This window comes from Sorex araneus, chromosome 2 (genome assembly GCF_027595985.1).
Source record: "Sorex araneus isolate mSorAra2 chromosome 2, mSorAra2.pri, whole genome shotgun sequence".
Classification (NCBI taxonomy): domain Eukaryota; kingdom Metazoa; phylum Chordata; class Mammalia; order Eulipotyphla; family Soricidae; genus Sorex; species Sorex araneus.
In genome coordinates this window covers 260,178,363-260,203,895 of record NC_073303.1, presented here as the reverse complement: position 1 = coordinate 260,203,895, position 25,533 = coordinate 260,178,363, and the positions used below count along the sequence as shown (strand labels likewise).

General features: G+C 68.4%; 1 protein-coding gene across 2 annotated transcripts; it reads right to left on the bottom strand.

The window, feature by feature from the left end:
- Positions 1-22,009: 22,009 nt before the first annotated feature.
- On the bottom strand, positions 22,010-23,981 carry FOXI1 (forkhead box I1). 2 transcript variants are annotated; one of them, XM_004611470.2, is made up of 2 exons: positions 23,402-23,981; positions 22,010-22,587 (listed from the first exon to the last, which is right to left on the bottom strand). In XM_004611470.2, exons 1-2 carry the CDS (start codon positions 23,979-23,981, stop codon positions 22,010-22,012), a joined length of 1,158 nt encoding a protein of 385 aa, XP_004611527.2. The 2 variants fall into 2 exon arrangements, with proteins under 2 accessions (XP_004611527.2, XP_004611528.2); XM_004611471.2 differs by having other exon boundaries at positions 22,010-22,302.
- Between the last annotated feature and the right edge of the window lie 1,552 nt (positions 23,982-25,533).

The following is a 25,533-nucleotide window of genomic DNA, read 5'->3' as shown; positions in this document are numbered from 1 at the left end:
GGGCCCGGTGAACCCAACATTGTCGCTGAATTATCCTGGGCCCCTCTCTGCACGCAGCTGAGTTGGGCACGACCCTGGTTTGAATCCACGGCAGCACATGGTCCCCCGAGCACTGCCAGGGGTCATTCACGGGCACCAACCACGGCAAAACAAATAGGGAATAGGGGTGTGTGTGTGTGTGTGTGTGTGTGTGTGTGTGTGTGTGTGTGTGTGTGTTTGGGGAAGGGAGAAAGGAAAGCGTCACCTTTCAGACGCATCCGTATCCCTAGCACCCGCCGGACATCTTCAGATTCCCTCTCCCCATTCACCGAGTGGGGAGATCAGCAATTTTTTTCTTTTTTTTTTGCATTCGGACCCTGGGCTGGAGGGTGCGTGGTGTGGGATCATCTGCCCCGAGGCTGAGTGGGGGCAGCAGAGGAAGCCGAGGAAGCACGAGGGGGTGGGCAGTGCGCGAGCCCTCGGGGACTCTCTCCCGGAGCAGGGCCCTCCCTGGTGAGTGTGGACACTCCGACAGGACAGCGCCCTCCTCCTCCGGCCCCCTACCTGCCCGCTCAGGGCAACCCACACAACTGACCCCGGGATTCCAGCCCGTCCACTGCTCTTCCCTGGCTGTCCCCAGCCAGGTCTGTCTACACTGCCCTGGACTGTCCCCGCCTCGGCCGACCTCCTCCGGGGGGCTGGGGGTCTCCCGGAGGGGGCCCCGCTTCTCGGCCTGGGGCGTGGGCGTCCAGCGCCCTCCTCCCCCGTAGCACCACTTGTGCCACGCCTGCCACCCTCTGCGGTCAACACCTCCGCAATGACAGTGGTGGCGGAACAATCCCGCTGCCCAGAGGAAGCAAACACCAGGCTCGGGGTCAGCTTCCTGCCTGCCCCCCGCGGGAAAGGGAACGGGTCTGAGCCGCGGCCCTGCCCCGCCGAGAACTGGGCCAAGGCCCTGAAACCAATCAGAACCGCCGTCGAGGCGTCCTGGCAGCCAGGCCAAGCTGTGCCGGGGGGAGCTTGGGTCGGGGTGCGAGCGCGGGGTGACACCCGGCCTCCCAGAACCCGCTGAGCTCCGCCCTGCCAGCACGGCTGGAGGCCCACGCATCCCTGCGCCTCGGACCCCCGGGAGCCAGCGCCTGCCCACCGGCCTCTCTGGCATAGGACGGTCTAGCCCTGCCCTCGGGTGTGGCCCCGCAGCCGACAGCAGCTTGGAGAGCCCCCCGCCCCCCCGCCCCCCGCCCGTCGGGCACCGCCCCATGAGAAGGGGGCACCCCCAAACACTTCCCTTTCTCTCTGTCACCCGACCGTTCCTCCAACATGAAAATGTTCACGCGGTGTATGTCTGTAGCACGTGTAATGCACGCGCAGGCGTGGGGGCCACTCCCAGCCGGAGTCGGGGGACCGTGAGGTGTGGGGGACCGAGCCCCAGCCTCCGGCGTGCGAAGCCGCCCCTGGCCCGTTGGGCCTGTCGGGGGCGTGGCCATGAGGCTGTGTCTGAGCCCTGCTGGCCTCTCAGGACACTGCCCGGGAGGACACTCGGGTGCATGGGGAGCAGTGGGGGGGGGGGGGCGGGAGGGAGCAGCAGCTGGAGCCTCGGGGGCCGGGAACAGCTGGGGCTGGATCCCCCCAGCGCTGGGAGCCTGGGAACTTTGCAGTGGGCGAGTGTGGGTGCGTGGCTGGAGCCCTCCAGTGTCCCGGCATGATGCACCCCCCCTCACCAGGGGCAGCCGGGGAGGCCCCCTTTGAGCTGCCGGCGCCCCCCAGGGGAGGGAACTGAGGCACCGGACACCCAGGGTGGGCAGGGGAGGATTTCTCTGCAGTGGGGAGGCGAGGGTTAAGCCTGCCCTGGCCAGGGGCTGCAGGGACACCCCCTCCAGTGACAGCTGGCTCGACCCTGACAGCAGCCCCCCTGGCCTGGCCCCCTGGGGGTGCAGGCAGCCCCCTCCCCCGCCCCCCCGCCCCTCCGCTGTGTTTTGCCTTGGCAGAGGCGCACGCCTGCCTCCCCCTCGGTCACTCGGCCCTCCTGTTTACCCTGCAAACAGCCCTGTGCGCCCCACGACCATTCAGAGGCCAGGGGGCGGGTGCCGCGGGGCACCGGCGGCCCAGGCCTGTTTGAGCTGTCCCCAGACCCGCCCGCCAGCACGCGCGCCCGGAGCCCATTTGCCTGGGAATTAATGGGCACCCCCAGCCCTGCCTGCCGCAGACACGAGCCAGGAGGCGGCCCGGGGAGGAGGGGGGAGGAAGGGCGGCAGGCCAGGCAGCCCGGGGAGTCCTGCGTGTGACCTTGTGCCTCCGGGCTGCTTGCCTCAGTTTCCTCGTCAGCGCTCCTGGCTCCCTGGCGGTGGGAGGTCAGAGGCAGAGGCGGTGGGCCCTGCCCGGACGCGTCCACAGACTCGGCAAAGAGGCCCGGTGGGCCTGTGGCTCTCCACACCTGGACACGGTCCGCGTCCCTCTCCCCGGAACCACCACGCCACGGCCCCGGGGCCCCCTCCCCTGGTAACCAAGGAACCTTGGAACTCACCTGAACCCTGGGCCAGAGCCCAAGCAGAGCGGGGAGGCCGCGGGGGACCCCTGAGTGCAGAGCGAGTCCTGGTCACCGCGGGGTCTGGCCCTAAAATGCAAAGAAACAACGAGGACCACCAGAGACATGTACCCGGGCCCTCGGGCTCCGCGACCACCACGCAGGAGTGAGGGGGGGACGCACGCGGGGCCCATGGCTGCCCTGTCCAGGCAGGCTACAGGGGGGGGGGGGAATGACGTGCCTTATAGCCCCCTCCAGAGGGGCTGGAGCAGGCCCGGGCTGGGCGTCCAGAGCTCTTGCCCGGAGCCTGGTCACACAGCAGTAAATGTGCCGGGTGCTGACCGGCCCAGGAGTGGATGGAAAGGAAGGAGCCCGCCTCCTCCAGGTGGGCCTCTGTGCCCAGGCTAGAGAGGGGGTGGCCCAGGCTTTGGCCGTGGGGGGTCCTGCAGGTCCAGGCGCTGTCTCACACTGAAAGACTCCAAGTGGCTTTGGCTCCAGTGCTCGAAAGGCCTGGTCCCTAGCGGGCTGAGCCTCGAGGCCATCTACCCTCCTCAGTGGCTACTCCGCCGGACACTCAGAGCTCTGGGCACCCCTCCCCTCTCTGCGCCTTGGCATCCTGCTTAGGCCTCGCCTCGTGGCCTCATGGTGCCAAAGTGGCTGCTTCAGCGCCCAACATCGCAGCACCACAGACGCCCGAGCCAATGTCCAGCCAGAGAACTGGGCTTCCTCCCTTGACTAGACTGCAAGCCCCAGAGCGAGAACAGGGAAGTGTGGGAGAGTCCCCGGGGGGGGGGGGGCTGCAGTCGGGTGGTGGGGGTGGTGGGAGGGAGACGAGGCGCATGTGAGCCGCCAGCTTGGTTGGATGGCCAAGAGCACCTGCCTCAGCTGGCCGGGCGCAGTCTCCGGGTGCCCCTGAAAGCAGGTGGGCGCCCAGGGAAGGTGCGGCCGGGCCCTGCTGTCCAGGCGCTGCCCAGTGGGAGGCCCTGATGCCGCACCTGAGCACTGGGCCTGTCCCCGGGCGGCCTTTGTCCTCGTGGCCACCCCATGACACAGACGGAGGCACTGGACACACGAGGGACCCAGGGGTCAGCAGAGCTGGGGCTCGTCCTCCCTGGTGCCAGCATCCACCCGACCCGTCGCTCTGCCTTTATGGCCCTGGGCCCGGGGCCCGAGCGCCTCCTCTCTCTCGCCTCTCCTGGCCTCTGCGGGCCCGAGGGCCGTCCCGTCTGCTGGCCTGTGCTCCTTAGGTGTGTGTGGGGGTGGTGGGCGGGGGGGGGGGGCGGGCAGGACCCAGGGGAATGGGGCCGGGCCTCCTGGGGCCGCCCTCAGACCCACAGTGACTCGGAACCCCCGGCTCGCGCCCGAGGGCCTCTCGAGGCGCACGGCAATCGGGCCCCATCTTGGAACTGCCGGCGTGGAAAATCCAGGGAGCAGGCGTGGCCGGCGCCGGGCGGGTGCAGCCGTCCCTGTCCTCAGCCCCAACTTCTGCAGGGCGGGCGGGAGAGGGGCCTGCAGGGGACCCGGGCGGGCGCAGGCCAGAGCAGACCAGTTTCCTCCCCGCCCCCCGCGGGAAGCCCCGTGCGAGCACGTGATTCCCCCCAGATAAGGGCCACAGGCGCCCCCACCTCCGGGGCCAGCTCCCGGGACACGCACCCTCCCCCCCGCCCTGCTGGGACCCACTGGCTCAGGGTGGACCGTCCACCCGGACTGACCCCCGGGAGGCCACTCACCGTCCTGCACCCATGCGCTCAAACACACACGCACAGCTTAGCTGTCCTCCCTCCAGCCCATCAGGGGAGGCTGGACAGGTCACTCCTGCCCCATGGCCTGCCTGGGGCTCCCCCGTTGTCTCCTGTTAGCGCTTTCTGGGGAGGGGGCAGGGGGCTCTCAGGATGCCCCATGGCAGGGAGGCCACAGAGAGGAGAGGGGGCTCCCAGGGTGAGGCACGGGGCTACGGCTGGGGGCTGAGGGCAAGGCCGGCAAGGGCAGGCTGTGTCCACTTCTCTGCAAGGTGCAGCTGGGGTCTCTGAGGGGGGTGAGCCCCGTCCCTAGGGGCAGGGGTGCAGCTGGGGTCTCTGAGGGGGGAGAGCCCGTCCCTAGGGGCAGGGGTGCAGCTGGGGTCTCTGAGGGAGGTGAGCCCGTCCCTAGGGCAGGGGTGCAGCTGCTGGGGTCTCTGGGGTCTCTGGGAGGGGGAGTGAGCCCCATCCTAGGGCAGGGGTGCAGCTGGGGTCTCTGAGGTGTGAGCCCGTCCCTAGGGGCAGGGGTGCAGCTGGGGTCTTTGAGGGGGGTGAGCCCTGTCTAGGGGCAGGGGTGCAGCTGGGGTCTCTGAGGGGGGTGAGCCCGTCCCTAGGGCAGGGGTGCAGCTGGGGTCTCTGAGGGGGGTGAGCCCTGTCTAGGGGCAGGGGTGCAGCTGGGATCTCTGAGGGGGGTGAGTCCTGGGACCCCTAGGGCAGGGGTGCAGCTGAGATCTCTGAGGGGAGTGAGTCCAGGTCCCCTAGGACAGAGCTGAAGCCCCAAGGGGCAGCTGAGAGAGTCTTCTGAGGCTCCCAGGGGAGGGGGCTCTGATAAGGGGCTGTTCCCGCCAGGCTGGGGGTCTCCGGTGAGGCTCGCAGGTCGGGGGTCTGGGTAGTGTCTGGGGGCATTTCTCCTGCCAGAGGCTGGACCGGGCCTGGGGTCCTCGGGCGAAGGCTCCTGCGGCGCAGGGCAGCCCCTACCAGACCCAGCGAGCCCTCGGGCCAATAGCAGCGGGGGCTGGACCCCCGGGGGTCTGGGAGAAGCCTTTAGCCCCGTGGTGGCGGCAGAGCCAGTCGGGGGATCGGGGAGTCTCGAGTCCCAGTGCCCGCCAGGACCTGCTGCGGGCGGCGGGCAGCAGAGACAGGCCAGGGGCTTCCCAGCCCGCGCGGGCACCAGGACCCACCCGCGGCCGGGCTGGGCTCCCTCCGGGCCCAGGGCCACGACTGTCTGCGGGCGCCAGACCCTGCCCCAGACCCTGCCAGGTGGCGCCTTGTGCCCATTTATTTGGTGTGTGTGTGGGGGGGGCATACCTGGTGATGCTCAGGGCTCGCCCCTGGCTCTGCCCTCAGGACCCACCCCGGGCGGGCTCAGGGGTCTGTGCCGGGATGGAACACCCGGGGCGGCCGTGGGCAAGGCAAGTGCCCTCCCCGCCGTCCTGTCGCTCTGGCACCCAGGTGCCCATCTCCCGGGTGGCCACGCGGGACCAGGCAGGTCACATCTTGCACCTGGAAGACAGAGAATGATGAAACTGGGACCCCTGGGACCCCAGCCCCCGGGGAGAGACGCGAAACAGACGGACACGGTCACACAGCAGAGAGGGCAATGTCCACGCTGGCCCACCTGACACGAGGAGCGACTCCCGGGGGCCCCGGCCTGCCCCGGCCAGCTGGGCTGGTGTCCCTGGGGAGGCCACGGTCCGCTGGGTGAGACAGACACGAATAACTGCGGCTCCCTGCTTGGCCGAGCGCCAGGCACGCACACATTGACTCCCTTAATCTTCGAGTGTGCCTCGACGGTCTTCCTGCCACCTTCCTTCGCCGTTGGGGCCGGGGGGCCTGGTATCATGAGGGGTCCCGGGGCTTGGGGGGGGCCCTGGGCACCTTCAACACTGGGGAGAGAGAGACCAGAGACACCCCCGGTGGGTCCCGAGGAAGACAACAGGGAGCTCAAGGGCACCCCTGCACCCAGCTTTCGGGGGGCCCTGCCACTCTGACGGCACGTCCTGGCGCAGATGCGGTCAGACCCATCCCCCTGCTCTCTGAGACCCCCCCTCTACCCCCACCACTGCTTTCCTGCCTGGGGAGGGAGGTGGGGTCCAGGCCCGCAGCCCCAGTGCCTGTGCTCAGGGGAGGGAGGGCAGGGGTGGGGGGTGGTGGGGGGGACGGAAGCTTCTAGAGCCAAGAATTCAGGACCGGGCAGTCCCACTTCTATCTCTGTGCCCGGCGCTGCGGCCGGAAACGGGCAAGGCAATAAATGTTTTAAACGTAAGGTAATAAAAATTCGGAGGAGGAAAGGGAATTGAAATGGTGCCTAGGTGCTGGCTCCTGAATGGGCCTGTTTGTCTCCCTTCCCAGGGCCAGGGGAACCGGTTTGAATGGAGAGGCTGGGAGCAGGCTGAGCGCTGGCCGGGGGGGCCGGGGAGGGCCCCCGCCCGTTTCTGCCGCCAGCTCCCAAGCTGGGGGGGGGTCTCCCTCACACGATCTCCTGGTGAGCAGGCTGGAGTTGGAGGGGTGGGTGGGGTGGGGGGAAGGCTGGCCTGAGCGGAGGGTGCTCACCGCCCTCCCCGAGGCCCTGGGGACGGGACTGGACGTGGCTCCCTGCACCCTGAACAGAGGGAGGCGCTGCTGCCCCCAAGACCAGCCCCGAGCTGCAGGTGGACGGCCCCGCCCCTTCCGACCGGGGAGCAGCTCTGGCCTCCTCCCCTCCCCTCCTCCTGCCTCCCTACGGGGGCTTGTGGCACGAGAAGGCCACTGAGGTCCCCACGGCCTCTCTGGGCCTCCCTGCGGGGGACACGGCTTGTGTGGCCCTGGTGGCGTCTGTGCCCCAGGCCACAGCTGGCCGCCCTCCCTGGGGTCGGCAGGGGGAGCAGAGCCCGCAGAGGCACGCAGACTGCCCACTGCTGCCTTGCCCAGGGGACGCGGGCAGGCGCCACCCCGGGGGCCAGTCTCCTGGGGGACGGAGACGTCTGAGTTGGAGGTGGAGACAGGGGCAGACCGGGGACGCTCAGGCCTCGGGGGGCCTCTCCAGAACCTTCTCCTACGGGCTGGCCAGGCTGAGACCAGCCGCAGGAGCCGTAGGCTGTGGGGGGAGGCGCTGAGAGCCTGTTTGCCCCCCAGGGTTACGGAGGGCCGGGCTGTGTGGGCAACGGCTCCCGGGGGTCCCCCAGGACTGTGGCCCTGAGGGCTTGGGTGGCCGCTCTGCTGCTTTTGTCCTCGCACCGGGGGTCCGGGGCTTCTGTCTCTGGAGCTGAGGCTCCTGGCAGGGAGGTGCAGGGAGAGATGGCGGCGGGGAGCAGGCGCCAGGCCAGGGACTGGCCCAGACCCCGGAGGGTGCGAGCGCAGCCCCCCGGGGGGGCGGGGGATGGGGGGAGAGCAGGGCAGAGGACCGCTGAGAGCCCGGGCAGCTGGCAGCAAAGGGAAGGTGGGTGCCAGCCTGTGTCCTCGGGCTGTGGGGGACACTAAATGAGCCCCTCCCCCCCCGGGGGAGCGGGAGGCCGGCAGGTGCAGGAAGCCGTACCCCACCCCGTGGGCTCCTGGGGGAGTCCCCGAGCTGGTCGCCCCCAAACTCGCCCTGCCCTCCCCACGGGCGGGCACCCCAACTCAGGTGGGGCCTCCCCCGTCTGCGTCCGGCCTGACTCCTGGCAGGGCCCTGGCCAGGCTCGGCTCTGACCCAGGGACATGCAGACCCTGAAACAGCCCCCAGTGGCCTTGGCCTCCCAGCGCCCACTCCTCGATGCTCCGGGAGCCCCCACCCCACCACCACCAGGCCCTGGCGCTCGGGACCGCTGGCCCTGGCGGCTAACAAAGGCCGATTGTGCGGTGCCCGCCCCGCCTCCGGCCCCCTCGCCGATCCGGGACCCGGGGCAAGGGGACCCAGCCAGGAGGAGACGCACGAGCGCGAGCAAGTGGCCCTCGGGGGCTCCGAGGGAAGGAGCGGGGCCACTCCGCAGCCTCCCTCCTCTCCCCTTCGCCTCCCCCCTCCTGCTGGGGCCCCGTGGGCGGGCTCAGGCTGGCCCCAGAGGAAGAGCCTGCGGGGAGGGAGGTGTGTGCCCTGCCCGGCCCGACCCCCCTCCCACATCTGGGTGCTGGGCGAGGCCCCTGGAGGACAGTCGGGCATGGAGGAGGCGACGCTGGGGACCCTCGCGATGGGCCCGGTGCCTTCTGTCACGAGGCACCTCTGCCAGTGGGCACAGGGAGGGGGGCGCTCGAGCAGGAGCCCAGGGGTGCCAGTCCCGAGAGAGCGGCGGCCGTGCTGAGTGCCCCCCTCCGGGGCCTCCCGCGGTGGCAGCCTGGGCTGGCTCTGAGGGCGGCCAGGGGCCCTGGGCCCATCTGCCCGGGGGGGGGGGCGGGGTGGTGCTTCCTGGCTGCAGGGAGCAGAGTCCCACAGCACCCGACTCTGCAGGCACATGGACACCAGCGGCCCTGGACAGGGGAGTGGCCAGCTGGGACACAGGGAGCTACGAGCCGACGTCGGGGAGGTACCTACCGGGCTCTCCCTCTCAGGGTCCAGCGGGGGCGCGGGCCGGGCACAGGCAGGTCCAGTGGGGGCCCCGGGTCCGGAGGAGCGGGGTTTCTGGGCTATGGGGGGCACCTGGGGGGCCTCCTGCTGAGAGCGAGGGATGGGCTCCACGACGCCGGAGAGATGGGTGCGGGTTCTGGAAGATTCAGAGCTCACCAGAGGGACGTGAGGAGTTAGAGAGAGAAACGTGGCGTCCCCAGCGGCGGGGCCGGGCCCGGGTGCCTGCACGTGTCACTCCGCGGTCCCAACACGGCAGCGCTGTCCAGGCCCTCGCAGGCCCTGAGAGATGGGCCGAGACGTTAACGGAACCATTTGGAGACCCCCAGGTCCGCTGCTTTAAATGCAGCAGCAGCACCCGAGGAGGGCTGGGAGGCCCCCTGGCCCCGCGAGGCCCCCGTCTCGCAGCCCCAGCCCGGAGCTCGCCCTCCCCGCTCCTGCCTTGCCCTGGAAGGAGACCGGAGTGTTGGTTTCTCCCTTCGCGGCTGCTTATGCAAGGCTCGCCCGCGTGCCGGGATGTAATATATGCCAACCCAATTTTCTAAAAAAAAATGAGTGCATTATGCTTCCCATGGCCAGAGCAATTTGTGCGTGTTCTAATAACCGTGGCAGCCCCGGGCGGGCGGGGAGAAGGGGCCTCTGAGGCGGAGGAAGGCTCTTCTCTTCCTCTCTGCCTGGGGGGCTAGGGGCAGAGCAAAACGTGAAGCGGAGCCTAGGAGTGGGGTGGCTGCCGTGACAGGGGTGTCTGGGGCGTCGGAGGGGGGGTGGGGGGTGGTCCTCACCAGCCCCCGGAGAGCACAGGGCTCTGGGGGAGGCGTCTGGGCAGGACTGGCCACTCACTCCCCCTGCCCAGTGGTGCACGGGGACACGCCGGGCGTGGTGGTGCGGGGAGGCTTGGGTGCCCTCAGGCGCCGAGTGGGGCGTTGGCAAGGGCAGCCCCACACCCCCAAACGCCAGGAGCACAGCAGTCCATGTGCGAGAATCCACAGGCTCCCCTCTGGCCCCCTGAGTGGGGGGACCCTGTGGGCGGTCCCTGGAGGGCACTTCCGGGCCACAGACCCAGCGGCTGGAACTGCATCCCCCCTACCAGGAATCTATGGATACGATCCATACACACAGCGGTGGTCCCTTCCTTCCTTCTCTGTGGTCTTCTTCGAAAGCGGGCGCACACTCGAAGGATGGAGAGATTCTACGGAGGACGAGGGCCCCGGGGCCTTGGGACGATCCCCCCTCCAGCCCCTCACACCCCACAGGTCCCGGTGGGCCCCGAGGAGCATAAAGAATCCTTTCTCTCTGCCCCCCGGCTCCCACCGCAAGCAGGTGGCGGGTGGGCGGCGGGGGGGGGGGGTGAAACGGAGAAGGCCGCTTATCAGCCGGGCCCGGCAGATGCTGTCACGGAAGCCCACGGCCAGGCCAGGGCCTCAGCCCGGACTCGTGTTTCTGGCTTGCTCCCTCGCGAGCCCCCGGGACAACCATCTGATAAGATGCGCTTAGCCGTCTAGTTTGCATGGTCCCGGCAATTTTCATTCAAAACACATGCAAATTCTGAGGGCAGGTTGTCGGGCAGAGGCGGCGGAGGTGAAATGCTGCTAAACTTGTAACCAAATGAACCCGTGCCAGCCCCCCAGAAGGGGCACTTGTGATTTGGGCCTGGATTTGCATTCCGGGGACGGTGAGAGCCCAGGTCCTTCCTTCTCCTACCCGGGCTTATCCCAGCCTCTCTGGGGACCTGGCCTCTGGGGACCTGGCCTCTGGCCTCTGTGTTCCACTCTCCTGGGGGGCTCCTGTCGGGGGCGGGGGGCTGGCACCCGCCCAGGCCACCGGGCTCGGCTGGGGTCTGCACGAGTCTCCGAGGTCTCCGAGGGCAGCTGCCCGGTGTGTTTACACAGCGGCACTTAATGCACAAAGGGGGCAAAGTGGGCCGGTGAGCGAGTGCGTGAGGACAGGCCCGCAGCGGGGGACACCACCCGGGCAGGGGGGCATTTAGCCGAGGCGTTTCCTGCTTCCTCATGCAGCCTGGTCCTCAGCGGGGACGGCAGTTCGAGCCAGCGTCACCCGGGCCGCCCCTCTGCCAGGCAGGACTCACAAAGGCCCTGTCTGACGCCCCATGACCGCTCTGTTCTGGGGGGGCCCGGCCTGGGTTCCAGCAGGAGGCTCAGTGCTCAGCCTTGCCCGGCCACTCCACATTCCACGAGGCCAGAAATCTGTTTCCTTTGGCCAAAGAGTGCCACACGCCCGAGGCCTCCTTGCGTGGCCTCCTGGCCCTCCTCTTCCTCTCCTCGTGCCCCCCTTCCCCGGGCGTGCCGTCCGCCTCACGAACCCTGGAGAAGAGCCTGCTGTGTCATTTCTTCCAGAAGGTTCCTTTTGAGCCCTGCGGGCAGAGGCAGGGACTGTTCCCTTGTTTCTGGGGGGGTTTGGGGGGGCTGCCACTCTGGTGGGCTCCCGGGGGGAACGAGCCCTCGGGCTGGGACCCGGAAGGAGGCCAGGCCTGCGGCAGTCACTGCATGCCTTGCAGTGCCCCCGCCAGAGCCCGGCATGGGGCAAGCAGGTGCCCAAGGAGGCAGCCCTCGGCCACGAGGCACAGCAGCACACCCACATGCCCACAGTCCACATACGGAGACGTGTCAGGTGCCCTGCCAGTGCCACACGCCGAGAGTCAGGGGCGACTCGGGGATGCTGGCCGGGATCGTGGCTGGCATCTGCGTCTACTGGGAGCATGGCGAGAGAGGGGGGAGGCTGGGGGGTCCCCTGGCGGGTGGCATCTGCCCGGGCGGGGAAGAGGGAAGGGTGCGGCGGGGAGGCACCTCCTCTGTGGGGGAGCAGAGGGGAGGTCGTGGAGTTGGAACCCCCACCTAGGAGGGGCTGATGGTCTGCCCCCCCACAGGCTGGGGGCGGGGGGCTGCCAGGCTGCAGCCCTTCCTCCTGGGGGAGGGCCAGGGCGACGGGCGGACCCCGATCCCTCTCACCCACCTCTGTCCGTCCTGAAGTCCCTTCGCCCCTGGCGACCCCTCCAGGACCCTGGGCTGGGCAAGAGCAGTGGGTGGGCACCAGCCAGCTGCCTCCCCGCCATGGCACTGTGGGCGCTGGTGCCGGGGAGGGGGTCCCCTCCCCGCATCTTGGGGGGAGACCGGACAGCAGCACCCTTTGCCCTCTGCCCTCCGCCTCCACTTCCAACGCCCCTGGGTGGGGGCAGAGGGGCCCCTTGCCCCCCGGCTGCGAGCCAGTGGGCCTGCACAGGGGGGCTCACCTGTGCCCAGCACCCCAGCACGCGCCCGCCCCTCAGCCCCGGGAGCTGATGAGTCAGGCCGGGGACCGGCCAGGCCCGGCCCGCCCTCCCGCAGGGGCCGCTGGTCTCCCACACAGACACTTTGTCCTGCAGTGCCGCCCCCCTGCCCGCCCCCCGGCTCTGCGGACACACGGGCCAATTACAGAAATGAAAACCCCCGGACTCTGGGCCGCAAATGAGTATTTTCCTCGGGCACTTTGATTCTCCCCTAATGAGAGCCTGGGCCGGCTGGCATCCCAGGAATGCGGCCTTCATCGTAGGGCCCGGCACGGAGCCTCGGCCCTCCCGGCCCACCTAGGCACGGGCCACCGCCGGACGTTGGCTGGCGCTACGGGGCCCGTTTCTCGGCCCCACCCCGGCCCGGCGCTGAGAAAGCAAGATCCTTATGAATGACTGGCGCCGGGTCAGAAAAAATACAGCGGGGCCCTCACCACCCCGCGCCTGGCATTTTTGGATCGTTCTCTTTCTTATTTAACATCCCCAACCACCCTCCACTATTCCGCCCATTTCCCGGGAAGCCGCGGAGGGGAAGGGAGGCCACTCACCCAAGGGCACCGCCGGGGACCTGAGCTCGGGCAGCGGCTGGCAGAGCCGGTGCGTGGAAGACGGGCTGAGGTGGCCCGGGGACGAGAGGCCTGAGCTTGGGGGGTCCCCTGGGCCTGGCTCTGGGGTCTCGCCACACTCTGGAAACGACAAGGAAGGGGCGGGTGGTGGGGACTCAGGTGGTGGGACAGACATCGAGCCTGTCAGGCGCTGGGCTCAGCCTGGCACCCGCCCGCCCGCATGGCCAGCTGGGCAGCGCCAAGGGTGGGCCCTGAGGAAGGGCCACCTGGCCAACGTCTCGAGAAGCCTGCCCCCCCTCAGGCGCCTCCCGAAACCCCGACTCTCCAGGTTTCACCCCAAAGACTCGCGCCCCTGCAGGCTGCCGCTCGGCCTTTCCCTGGAACATGGAGAGAAAAAAGAAAAAAGAAAAAAGAAAAGCTCAGGATTGAGCCCGGGGGGCCGGGGGCACTGTCCAGTGAGTCGTGGGACATGGGCCCCTCCCTGGGACACGCAGGGTGCGGTGTGGGCTCGGGGCCAGGTCAGGTGGGGTCACGGGGCGGTGGGGACGCCCCTGCAGACTTGGGGCGCTGCCCCTGGACAGGGGGCCCAGCAGGGCCAGGGCGGCGCTCACAGACCCTCCGGAGCTGCGGGGGCTGGCGCCCGCCTTGGGGCTGGAATCCCCTGCAGGTTCAAAAGTGTAGGGGTGCAGAGGGGTGAGGACACTCGAGAGGGTGGGGCGGGGGTACAGCTGGGTGGGCTGTAAAGGAGGAAAATTCCAGGGCCCCAGGCCCCAGGGCAGATTCCCCCCTCCTACCAGGCATGCCCCTGTGCACGCACAACACACACACATTCACACACACACACTCACACATTCACACACATACTGACACACTCACACACATTCACACACTCACACACATTCACACACACTCTCACACATTCACACACTCTCACACATACTCACACACATTCACACACATACTGACACACTCACACACACATTCACACACTTTCACACACATTCATACACACTCACACATTCACACACATACTGACACACTCACACACATTCACACACACTCACACACATACTGACACACTCACACATATTCACAAACACACATTCACACACTCACACACACTCACATTCACACACTCTCACACACATACTGACACACTCACACACATTCACACACACTCACACACATACTGACACACTCACACATATTCACAAACACACACATTCACACACTCACACACACTCACATTCACACACTCTCACACACATACTGACACACTCACACACATTCACACACACTCACACACATTCACACACTCTCACACATACTCACACACATTCACACACACACACTCACACAACCATTCACACACACAAACACATATATACACGTTCACACATTCTCACATACACACAAACACATAAAAAACATACATACTGACACATGGCCTCTCACATACACACACACTCACACACATACACATTTTCTCTCATATACACACACTCAGACACACACAAACACACATTCATTCACACACACAAATACATATATACACACCTTCACACATTCTCACATACACACACAAACACACAAAACACATACACAAACACTGACACATGGCCTCTCACATACACACACACTCACACACATACACATTTTCTCTCACATACACACACTCACACACACACTCACATACACACACTCTCTCACACACACACACACACTCTCTCACACACACTCTCTCTCACACACACACCCCTGCATTCTGTGGCGCGCACCGTGGACTGACTGCGGGCTGCTCAGGGCCACAGTGCTCCTCAGCAGAGCCACATTCACCGCGGACCCGCTGCGTGCCGCACCCAGCTTCGGGCTTCCGGGGCGTGTTCTCCAGCCTCCGTCCCTGGGGTGCTGCCGTGGGGCTGTGCCCCTGTTTCCGAGGCCACAGGGCTTCATGGCTCAGAGAACACCGGGGAGTTGGCCCGTGCCCTGCCACGCCTCACCCCTTCCCGGCACTGTCTGGTCTGCAGGGGCCGTGGGCGGGCGGAGCCTCCTCCTTGGACGCCAAGCCCCTGCGCTAGGAGCCCGTGGCCCAAACTCCGCCTGAGTGGACGCTCAGAGGCCCCCTCCCTGGGCCGAGGCGGGACCTTCCCTGAGGGGCCAGGGTCCCCCGCTCCCAGGCACCCCTGCAGGGCAGGGCTTGCTCGGGGCCCACTGGGAGCCGGGTTTGGTGCTTCTGCCGGCGGCTGCGTGTCGCGGTGGGCCTGGCCCGGCTCCGGCCTGGCTGGGGGCCCCGAGACAAGCCCTCTGCCGCAGGGAGGCTCGGGCCACGCCAGCCGGCCACCGCCCGTCCCTCCTCCCCCCCTCTGGTATGGGGGCCGCAGGCTCAGACAGAGGGTCCGGGCCTGGGCCTTCCTTGCTGCTCTGTTCTAGAAAGCTCCCGAGGCCGCAGGAAGGCGAGACCCTTTCTCTGAGTGGCTCTGGCGCTGGGCCTCGGGGTGGTCCCCACTGCGCTGGCTGGCTCCTCTGGGGGGCGGTGGCAGAGGAAGGCGCCCGCGGGGGGAGGGGCTGCATGGGGGGGGCACAGAGACGGGCGGGGGGCAGCGGGCCACCCTCTGGCCACCCTCCGGCCCGTGCTCTCCCCGAACACGCGGGCAGGCTGCCGGGCGCGCCCGACCTGTGCCAGCCACGCTTCTCCGGCGGAACCCACGAGAGGCCCCGAGTGCCGGGCCCCCAGGGCGGGACGACTGGCCGCCCGCCCGCGCGGGGCTCCCCAGACCGGCCGGGCACGGGGCGGGGGCGGTCTGGGCCGGCACCTCCACCCGGGCGCCCTGCTGTGCGGACAGACAGGGTGAAGGCCTGGGCGCCCGCCCGCCCGCCGGGTGCTGCCAGCCGTGCCCCATTAGCCGGCCTCCCGCTGAGGCCGCCCGGCTCACTTGTAAACAGGCGGCACACTCCAGCCGGCAGCTGCAGATAAGGGCGGCCGCCCTGTGGGGGAGAGGGGGCTGCTCCCGCCAAGGCCCGGGAGGGTCACGAGGCAAACGGGACCCGGGATCAGGCCCCCCCGGGACCCCGGGAGCTGGGCCCTCCCAGCCCTGCTGCCTTGGCCTGTGCATTCTAGCACGGCCGGGGGCGGGGTGTCTTTCCAGGGGCCCGTGCCTCAGTACCCCCCTTTCCAGCCCACCTAGTCTTGCTCTCCGGCTTTCCTCCCGCTCGCGCCCTGCTCGCCCAGAGAGGGGCCAAGTCCAGCAGCCCCTGCCCCCGGGATGCCTCTCGCTCACCGCGGGAAGACGGGCCGGGGAGGGGACTCGAGTCGCCGTGTCTGTGGATTCTGCGGGCAGTGGATGTCGGAGGGCTGGTGGGGTGCGGCCGTGTGTGAACCACGCGGTCTGGGAGGACCCGCTGCTCAGACACAGGCCGGCACGCACCCCCACGCGTGAGAACAGGTTATCCCCCTCCAAGGGCGCCGCCACACCCAGCACTCGCGAGCACTGTGCTGGCCCTCCGCCCGCACGGGCTCCCCTAGGATGGTTTTCCCTCCCCTCTTCCAAACGTCCCCATGTGCTTTGCCCTTTGCCCGCACAGCCTCAAAGGCAGGTGAGTCTTTCCCCCCCGTAGAGGCTTGCCGGCCCCTGGCCCAGACCCCCGGGCTCTGCCCCTGCAGAGGGCCGGCCCGAGCGTCCGTCCAGGCCCTGCCACACCGCGGTCAGCAGGGTCGGATGTGCGCGGACGCCCTCGAGAGGAAGACCTGACCAGGATGACGGCCCGGCCCGGCCCCCTGGGCCCCCTGGGCGGTGTCCCCCTCCAGGCCCACCCAGCACCCCCATCCCTTGCGTGTTCTCAGGGGAGCCTCTCCCTCGTCCTCGACGTCCAAGCCGGGGACGGTGACTTGGCTCCCCCTTGACAAATACCACGCACGGTGCTAGTGCTGGGAGCCGGCGGGTGAGGGGCAGAGGGTCCCACCGGGACCCAGGGGGCTTGAGCCCCGCCTCGCTGGCTCCCTGCTGCCCCCCCCCCACCAGGCCCTCCCAGCCCGCACTGTCTCCCGCACAGAAGACGAGGCCCCAGGCTGGCTGGCGATGCCGTGAGCCCGCTGGAGCACCTTAGGGGGCGTGCCCCCCCTCCAGCCCTCCCCCTCTAGGCTGTAGAACCCTCTAGAACCTAGACCGTCCCATCCAGCCCAGGACAAAATGACTCCTGCAGCACCTTCAGCCCCATCCCCGTCACTTTCCCTCCCCCCCTCACCGTTAAGCTGCCCCCAGGGAACTCAGGGGCAGACTCACCGCCCACAGCCCCGGGCGAGGCCCAGGCGGGCTGTGTCCCAGTCAAGGATTCTCCTTCCCCTCCAGGACAATAATGAGCCCCAGTGTCCCGGTCCCGTCCCTCCCTCCGCCTGCCTGTGGATTTCCTCCTGCGTTGTGCAATGTGGCCTTTCCCTGCGAACAAAAGCGGAGCCCTGCGGAGCGGGTGTCAGAGGGTGCCTGCACCCGGCGGGTCCCCCCTTCCCCCCTCTTCTCCCCCCCTCCAGCCCCTCTCCGCCCGCCCGCACCCTGCTTTGTGGGCCCCCACCCGCCTCCAGTTGCCTCCGGGGCCCTTCTCAGTGCGGGCCTGCTCGCTCCCCTCCCCCCTGCTCCCATCCTTCTCCCCGGGGGTCTCCCCCCAGGGCTCACAGCTGAGTCCCAGAGCCTGAGGGTGGAACTCAGGGCCTCCAGCCTGCAAGGCGAGCGCTCGGGCCCCCCTAAGCTGCCTCGCCGGCCCCAGTGCCCGGAGGTCTGTGGATGGGTCACGTACTCACGGCTAGGTACGCCCAAGGGTGACTCCTCCCTGCGTGCCCCTCAGGGGCTGCATCCCCTCCCCACCCACCCTGCTAGATTGCCGTCCCGAGTCCCTCTCCTTGAGGGAGGAGGCCCGGCGGGCAGGAGGGGCAGTTGCTCTGCGCAGGGGGGACTCGGTCAGGATCTCCTGCAGGACGGGCGGGGCGGCGTCCACTCCTGGGCAGCTCTTTCCCTTGGCGGAGCCCGGGTCCAGCGCTGGCCCCGCAGCCCAGCTTCTTTGGCTCAGCCCTGAACTCCCCCCCACCCACCCCCAATCTGCTGTCCCCTATTTCCACAGGGGCCCGGTCACTTGGAAGGCCTCGATTCATTTCCCCGACTGCCCTGGTGACGCGGGGGCATTTAACGGGAAGACCTGCGTCTGCACCAGCTGTTGGCTTGCCCCTCCCCCCGCCCCCCTGCGCCTCTCGGGCCTGGTCCAGCGCCTGGCACAGCGGAGCCAGAAGGGAACATCTCCGAGCTGGCAGGAGCTCTCCCCCTCTCCTCCCTGCCTGCTACCCAGTGTGCGGTCATGGGGCTGGAACCCAGGCCCCTGCTGTGAGTCACCTCCCCGGCACCCCTGCCCCTGTGGCTTCTATACGATGCTGGGCACCGGCACTGGGCCCTGCGTCCATGAGGACACGTGCCCTGGAGGCCTACGACGGGCCGGAACTGCACGTGGACGTGCTTTCCCCACGGGCCCGTGTCCTGGGTTCCGGCCCACAGAAGCTGGTGCCCCTGGACAGCTGCCCTGCCCCACTGGCCTGTGGCCTCTGCTGCTCAGAAGGTTCTGGAATGCACCTGTGCACAGCACAACCCCAGCCGCGCGGTCCCCCCGGCTCGAGGCCAAGAGGCTGAGCATGGCCTGTCCCTGTTCGTGGCAGCGAGCCGGGGGGCCTCGCCAGCCCAGCACGCCATGGCGAGCAGGGCGGGGCCCAGGTGCGTGCCGGGTGGGCGCTCTCAGTGCCAGCCCCTCCCGGGGTCTCCTGGGCGCGCGGCTGCTCCCCTACGGTGGGCTCGGGGCCGAGAGACAGCAGCCCCTCTGCGGACAGCGTGGTGTCCCCTCGCCCCCTCGGCGCCCGGCCGTCACGCAGCGTTCCTCTCTCCCTTTGGGGCCACGCGCTGCTGGGGTCCCCAGGGCCACCCCTCAGGAGTGCAGGGGGACACATGGTCCTGGGAGCCGGACTCAGTGACTCTGCTCCCTCCTCTCAGTGCTCTCCCTCGCCCCTGCAGCAGCCACACTCCTCTGGGCGCTTCCCCTGGCCGCTTTAATCTGGGGAAGCCAACGTGACCGGGTGCCACGGCCGGCGAGCGTGACGCCAGCCCAGCCCACCCCTGCAGGGTAGGCGCCGGTGAACCCCCGGGGCACAGACACCAGAACGCTCCGGTGCCCCCTCTGATGAGCGGGAGGCCAGTGCGCTCTCGGGGGTGGGCGCGACAGTGAAAGGGGGCCCAGGCTCGGTGAGGGACGTGCCTGACCCCTGTCACCACAGGTGGGCGCGTGTGTGACCCCTGTCATCACAGGCGGGAGCATGTGTGACCCCTGTCACCACAGTTGGGCGTGTGTGTGACCCTCATCACCACAGTTGGGAGTGTGCATGACCACAGTTAGGTGCGTGTGTGACCCCTGTTACCGCAGTGTGTGACCCCCGTCACCACAGGTGGGGGTGTGTGTGAGCACAGTAGGGCACGTGAGTGACTTCTGTCATTACAGCCGGGCGTGTGAGTGACCCCCTTTACCACGGTCAGGCTTGTGCATGACCCCTGGTGTCACAACATCGCCCGCAGGGAGGCAAGGAGGGGAAATTCAGTCACAGTGACAGAAACACGAGTGCTCGAGGCTGACCTCCCTGACACGTTCCTGTAAAACACACACACACACACACACACACACACACACACACACACACACACACTCGTCAGATGCTCTTGCTCAGGATTTGGGGGTCTGGGTGTGCGCACAAGCCTCCCAGACCTGGTCTGCATCACTCACTCTGCCCGTTGTCCTTCGGCTCCAGACCTGCGTCCTGCCTGCGGCCGTCCTTGGCCCCCAGGTCCCGGGAGCCGGTTTGCCCAAGCCCTGCGGGTGCTGGCCACGGCGCCGGTGTCTGCTCCACTCGAGGGGGAACAGCCGCAGCGTGATCTGCCCCTCGCCCCCCTCTGCCCGAGAAACACCACCCGGCCGAGCACTGCCAGCGACACCCCAGGTTCGAGAGACACGCCTGATTTCTGCAGGGCCTGAGATCTCTCGCCCTTGCCCGCTGGGGCTCTGCCCCCGGCCCTGCTCAGTGACCCCGTCCACAGCGTGCGGGCGGGATGCCGGCAGATGGCGGCCCTGCCTCGTTCCCTTCTCCCTGCCCTCCCCCGCCGCCCACCTCCTCTCAGAGAACAGACCAAGAGAAGGGCACGAGGAGCCCCGGCCACTGGGATGGCATCTCCGAGAGTAGGGGGTCGGGGGGAAGTCGTGTGTGTGTGTGTGTGTGTGTGTGTGTGTGTGTGTGCGCGTGCGGGAGACCCTGGCGCTCTGGTTGGGGGTGCAACAATGGCACTGCCAACAAAACCCAACAAGCCGAGGTGGTGAGAGTGCAGGAGCACTGTGCATCCCACTGCAGGTGTGAGCACCACTGCAGACATGGCCCCTCACTGTCACAAAACATCAGAGAGGCCCTTGGAGGCAGAGCCACAGAGCCCCTCAGCGGCGAGGACCCGGTTCCCAACGGCCCCAGGCCCAGGGCTCACCCTCGGGCTGGGGAGGCGGTGAGGCCCCGGTGGAGGAAGTGGGGGCCCTGGGCTGGGCGTCAGCGCCTGCACCCACGCCTCTCGGGACACCCCCTCTCCCAGCTCGGCCGGACACGGGGCCCTCCCCCTTACCTCCTGCAGGCTGGCGCGGGGGAAAGAGTCCGTGGGGTGCTGGGGTGGATCCCGCCGGCCCTCTTCTCCGTTTCCTCCCCGGGAGGAGCACAGCGGCTGAGAGCTCCGTCCGAGTCCCGGCCGTGGCCGTTGACGATCTCTCCGCCGGCCTGTCAAACGGACGGGAGGAGATTGAGGGCATCAGGCTCCCCGGCAGAGCCAGAGTCCGGCGCCTCGTGGCCCTGAAGTGACCGTGGCCGTGGCCGGTGCCGCTGTCCTGGCCCCTGCCCGCCCCTCCGACTCCAGGCCCCGCAGGGTCCGAGCGGGCAGCCCCGGTTCGAGTCCCGTGTGCGTGCCCCCCCCCCCCAGGGCAGGGCACTGCGGCCGGAGCAGCTGTAAGCCCTCTCCACCTGGCCACGTGTGCCCCAGCCCGGTGGGCCCGGAGTCACAGGCCTGGGGAGGGCCACAGGGCCCGCGGGGCCTGGGGCCTGCACAGCACGCGGGGGCCTGGGAGCCCGAGGCCCTGGCCAGGCACCTGATGGGCACCCAAGCCTAGTTTCAGCCACCAGCGCCCTCAGTTTTCTGCTCCAGGTAATGGGCAGAACCAGCCCTTGCACAGGGCGTTTTGGGGGGTCTCAAGCGAGCAGCAGTGGCACCGTCAGGGGAAGGCCCCCTTATGTCCGACCACCCTCTGTCCTCTCTCCACAGGGAGACCGTCGTGTCTGCCCCCGTTCCACTCCGGCTGCACCTGGCCCGTGACGCGTCCGGCAGCTGCCCGAGAGCTCAGGAGGAAGGAGCACACCGAGCTGGTTTTTATTTTTTTTCTCTCTTTAATGAAAAAGAAATAAAACGAAACACAGTTTCCCAGGCACGCCGGGAGGGACGGTGACAGGCAGGCAGGGGACATGGGGAAACAAGGAAGAGTGGCCCCGGGGCCGGGACACTCGACACCCTCTCCCGCAGGGGCGCGGGCGGCCTTGTTGCTGTTGGACACCAGGCCGCCTGCGGCTCGCTGGGCCTTGACGAGCGCCCGGGAGGCCGGGCTGTGCGGATCTGCGGGTGGGGGGGGGGCAGGGTCAGCTGGGCAGGGACACGGCCCTCCCGTCCCTGCTGCCCGGTGGGGAGATGGGCCACACATTTCCCCGAAGACCCGAGTCTGGGCGTCCAGTTTGGACTCGTCACTGCAGGTGGACGGGGGCCTGCAGGGACAGGGCTGGGCCGGAGCTGGGGCTACAGCCGGACGGACAGTCGGCGGACGGGGTCCCGGGGGGCTGGGGCTACAGTCCATAGACAATCGGGAGCCGTGGTCTTGGTCTCGTCGTGGTCAGCCTTTCGCCTGGTCAGCCATTTGCCTGGTCAGCCTTTCGCCTGGTCAGCCTTTCGCCCTGACCTTCCTTGCTCCTTGACTCTCCGTTCCTGCCACCCAGTGCCCTCACGTTGAGGGCCCTCCCGGAGCTGGACTTGACTCCTGGGAAAGGACCTGAAACTGCCTTGAGCCCGGGGGGTCCTCAGCTGGCTGCCACAGGGGGGCCCCGGAGGCTGCCCCCCCCCCCCCAGAAACCGAGGAGCCAGTGTGATGGTGCGAGGCCGGTGCCCGGTGCTCCGCGAGGGACCACTCACACCCCCTCCGGCATCGTGGGCTACGGCAAACGGAAGACCGAGGTGTCCAGCGGTTTCGGGTCTTGGGTCTCGGCGTGGTGGCTCCGAGGACCCGGCCCCCGGCTGCGGGGGCTGCGGGAGCTGCGGGTCCCTAGACCTCGGTGCCCTCTCGGGGGTAGAGGCCGCCGTTGGCGCCGACGCTGTTGTAAAAGTGAGGACTGAACTGGCTGAGCACGGGGCCGCCGTAGCCCAGGGTGCCCGTGGGCCCGGGGTTGGCCCAGTCCCCGCCGCCGCTGCCATTGCCCCCAGGGCCGCCCAGGGTGCCCAGGCCCGGGTAAACGTTGAAGTTCAGCAGGCTCTGCCCCATCTTGTCGGCGGCAGGCTCGGCGCTGAGTCCCGGCGTGGCCGCGGGCCGGCCCAGGGGGCTCGAGGCGCCCGCGTAGGCTGTCATGCTGGACAGGAAGCTGCTGAGGCAGGGGGCGCCCGGCGGGGGCGGGGACGCGTGCTTCTCCGGGGAGCCGGCGGTGCCCGGCGGCGAGGCGCCGTCCAGGATGTCCCGGGGCTCCGTGGTCTTGGCGCCGTCCCCCGCGAGGCCCGGCTCCGTCTTCTCCGAGGCCAGGGGGCCGCTGCCGGACGAGACGTCCGATTTCCGCTTCCTCTTCCGGCGGAAGTTTCCGTTGTCGAACATCTTCTCGCAGTTGGGGTCCAGGGTCCAGTAGTTGCCCTTGCCTGCAGGGAGGGCGGGAGCCGGTGAGTGGAGGCTGGGCAGGGGGGCGGGGGCCGGTGCAGGGGGCAGGGCCAAAGGCTGGGATGGAGAGGCCGGGGTTGGGGGGGTCCGGCACCCACCTCACCCCCAGCCTGCGGGGTCCCCGGGTGAGAGGGCGCTGCCGGGCCCGGGGGTCTCCAGGAGTGAGTGGACAGGGGGAGGGCCAGGAGGAGCCCTGCAGACCCGGGCGGCTTTGGTCCGAGCGGCAGAGGGACGCGGCAGAATGCGCCTGACCCGCCTGGAAAGTGGGTCCGTGTCACTCCACCCGTCCCCGTCAGGCGCATCAGGGGGTCCTGGGAGCTCTGTCTCCTGCGGGCACCGGGCACCCTGCCCTCGCCGGCTCAGAGAGGGGTAGGGGCGTTCCTTGGAGTCACCCCCACCCCCGGCTTCCACTCTGGGCCATGGGTTTGAGAGTGGACCGGCCCGAGCCCTGGGTGAGAGGTGGGCGTGGGGGAAGCCGGCAGCTGTTTCCCCAGCGGGGGGCAGGTCCGAAGCCCTGAGGGGTGGACGGATCATGTGTGTGTATTGGGCTGCCCGGGCAATGGGTGCCAGGGGCCGACACACCAAGGCCGCCTCTGCCACGCCTGCAGATGCTGCCGGGGGGCCAAGGAGCCATGGGTGGGTGGGGGAGGAAACTCCAGGGCAGGGACCCCCCCAGCCCGGGGCACCCGCTGCCCGGTGGGGCCTCACTGCCGCCTCCCCTCAGCTACCCGAGCTGGAGAGGGCAGGCGTGCTCAGAATGTTCCAGAAGGGGCCGGGGCGGGGTGGGGGGCTCACCCGGGTCGTCCTCGTCGCGAGGCACCTTCTTGAAGCAGTCGTTGAGCGACAGGTTGTGGCGGATGGAGTTCTGCCAGCCCGCCTTGCTCTTGTTGTAGAAGGGGAAGTTGTCGGCCACGTACTGGTAGATCTGGCTCAGGGTGAGGCGCTTGTCGGGGGCCCCGTGGATGGCCATGGCGATGAGGGCGGAGTAGGAGTAGGGGGGCCGCACCAGCTTCATCAGCTCCTCCTGCGAGGGGATGGGCAGCCAGCCCAGCTCGCTGCCCCCCAGGCCGGCCACGCCAGGCAGCAGCTGCCGCTGGACCCCGTAGGCCTGCGGCAGGAAGGGGCTCCCGCCGGCCGCCCCGGGCAGGTAGGGCGGCGGGGTGAGGGCCGGCCCGTTGAGCCAGAGGTAGGGGTTGGGGGTGGCCCCGTACTCGCCGCCCCCCTCGAAGGCAGGGGGCCGCTGCGGGCTGGCCACCCCCGGGGGGTGGAAGAAGCTGTCATAGTACAGGCTCATCTCGGGGGGCTCCTGGCCGACGCTGGGGAACTGGGGGCTGCAGCGCGGGGGCGAGGGCGCCGGGAGGTCGAAGGTGCTCATGGCGGGGCAGGGCGGGCCGGCCGCGGGCGCACCTGCTCAGCTGGCTGGCAGGTGCCCGCGCCGCTCCCACTTATACCCCTGCAGGCTGGCCCGGGCAGCCCCACCCAGGGGCGGGCCTCCCCCGGGCTGCCCACTGGAGGGAGACCCCCCCTCCCCGGCTCCGGGACAAGGAGCCGCCCGCCCCCCGGCTCCTCCCTCCTCCGCCTGGCGCCTGCCCCTGCCCCTGCCCTCTGCGCCTGGAGCTCTCCGCCCCGCACGCTCCCAGCTGCCGTTTCTCGGGCAGGTCCGGCCTGTCTCTCTCTGTTCTCTCCCCCCCACCCCTTCCCCGCGCCCCTCGCACCCGGCTGTCGGGACCCTGCTTCCCTCCTCCTCTGAAGGGAAGACGTGTGTCCTGGGGTTTCCGGGAGCAGCCCGGCTCTGGAGAACCGGAGGAGCAGACAGGACCCCGAGCGCTGTGAGGGTTCAAGAGGGCACGGGGCCCTGGGCTACTCCCCGACCTCCCTGCTCATACTCACGCACACGTGCGCGCACACCCGCATGCATCCCCGCACACGGGTGACGCACATGTGTGGACACTGCACACGTGCACATCACAAGCATTTCACACGCACTCCCTGCAGGTACATACATGAACTAACACATGTACACGCACGCACATACCACATGCATGCACATACACAGGCGGGGGTGCACAGGGCAGACGGACCAGGGAGGACATCAGTCCCGGGGCAGGTGGGGGCTCCCCTTCTCAGAGGGTGGGCGCTGGACTCTTGCAGCAGCCTGGGACTCTCTCTGGGGTCAGCAGACAAGCGGACAGTGAGGACCAGCCCCTGGGGCCATCACTTCCCTCTCCCCGCTCAGCTCTGACATCCTCCAGATCGCACGTGTGTGTGCATGGGTGTGTGCACATGTATGTGTATATGTGCATGTGTGTGCATACATTTGCATGCATGTGTGTGCGTGTGCACGCATGCGTGTGTGCATGAACATGCATGTGCATGCATGCGTGCATGTGCATGTGTGTTTGAGTGTGCATGTGTGTATGTGCATGTGTGCATGCACATGTGTGTGCATGCATGTGTGCATGTGCGTGTGTGTATGTATGTGTAAGTGTGTGTGCATGTATGTGCATGTGTGCATGCATGTGCATGTGTGTGTGCATACGTGCTTGTGTGCGTGTATGCACCTGCCCATGGCGGGCAGGGGTGAGTGTCCCAGAGCAGGAGGGGGGTGGCCCTGGGCTAACCTCTCCAGGCTCCTGGTGAAATGGGTGCCGCTGGCTGCCCGGGGAGTTGTCGTCCTCCCAGCTCTGGGGCCAGCGAGGGCGAGAAGCCCGTGGGTTTGGGCCGGCTCTCTGGACCCCTGCGTTCCTTCCGAGGAGTGATGCCAAGGCGCCCCACTCTCCCACGGAGCTTGCAGAGACGCCTTTACCCCCGCAAGCCACTGCAGGAGCTCCCAGATACAGAGTCCAACCCGTGCGAATAGCCCGGGTTCAAGAGAGGAGGGGGCACCGGGGAGCAATCTCCCTGGCACTCTGCAGCCGGGACCCGCG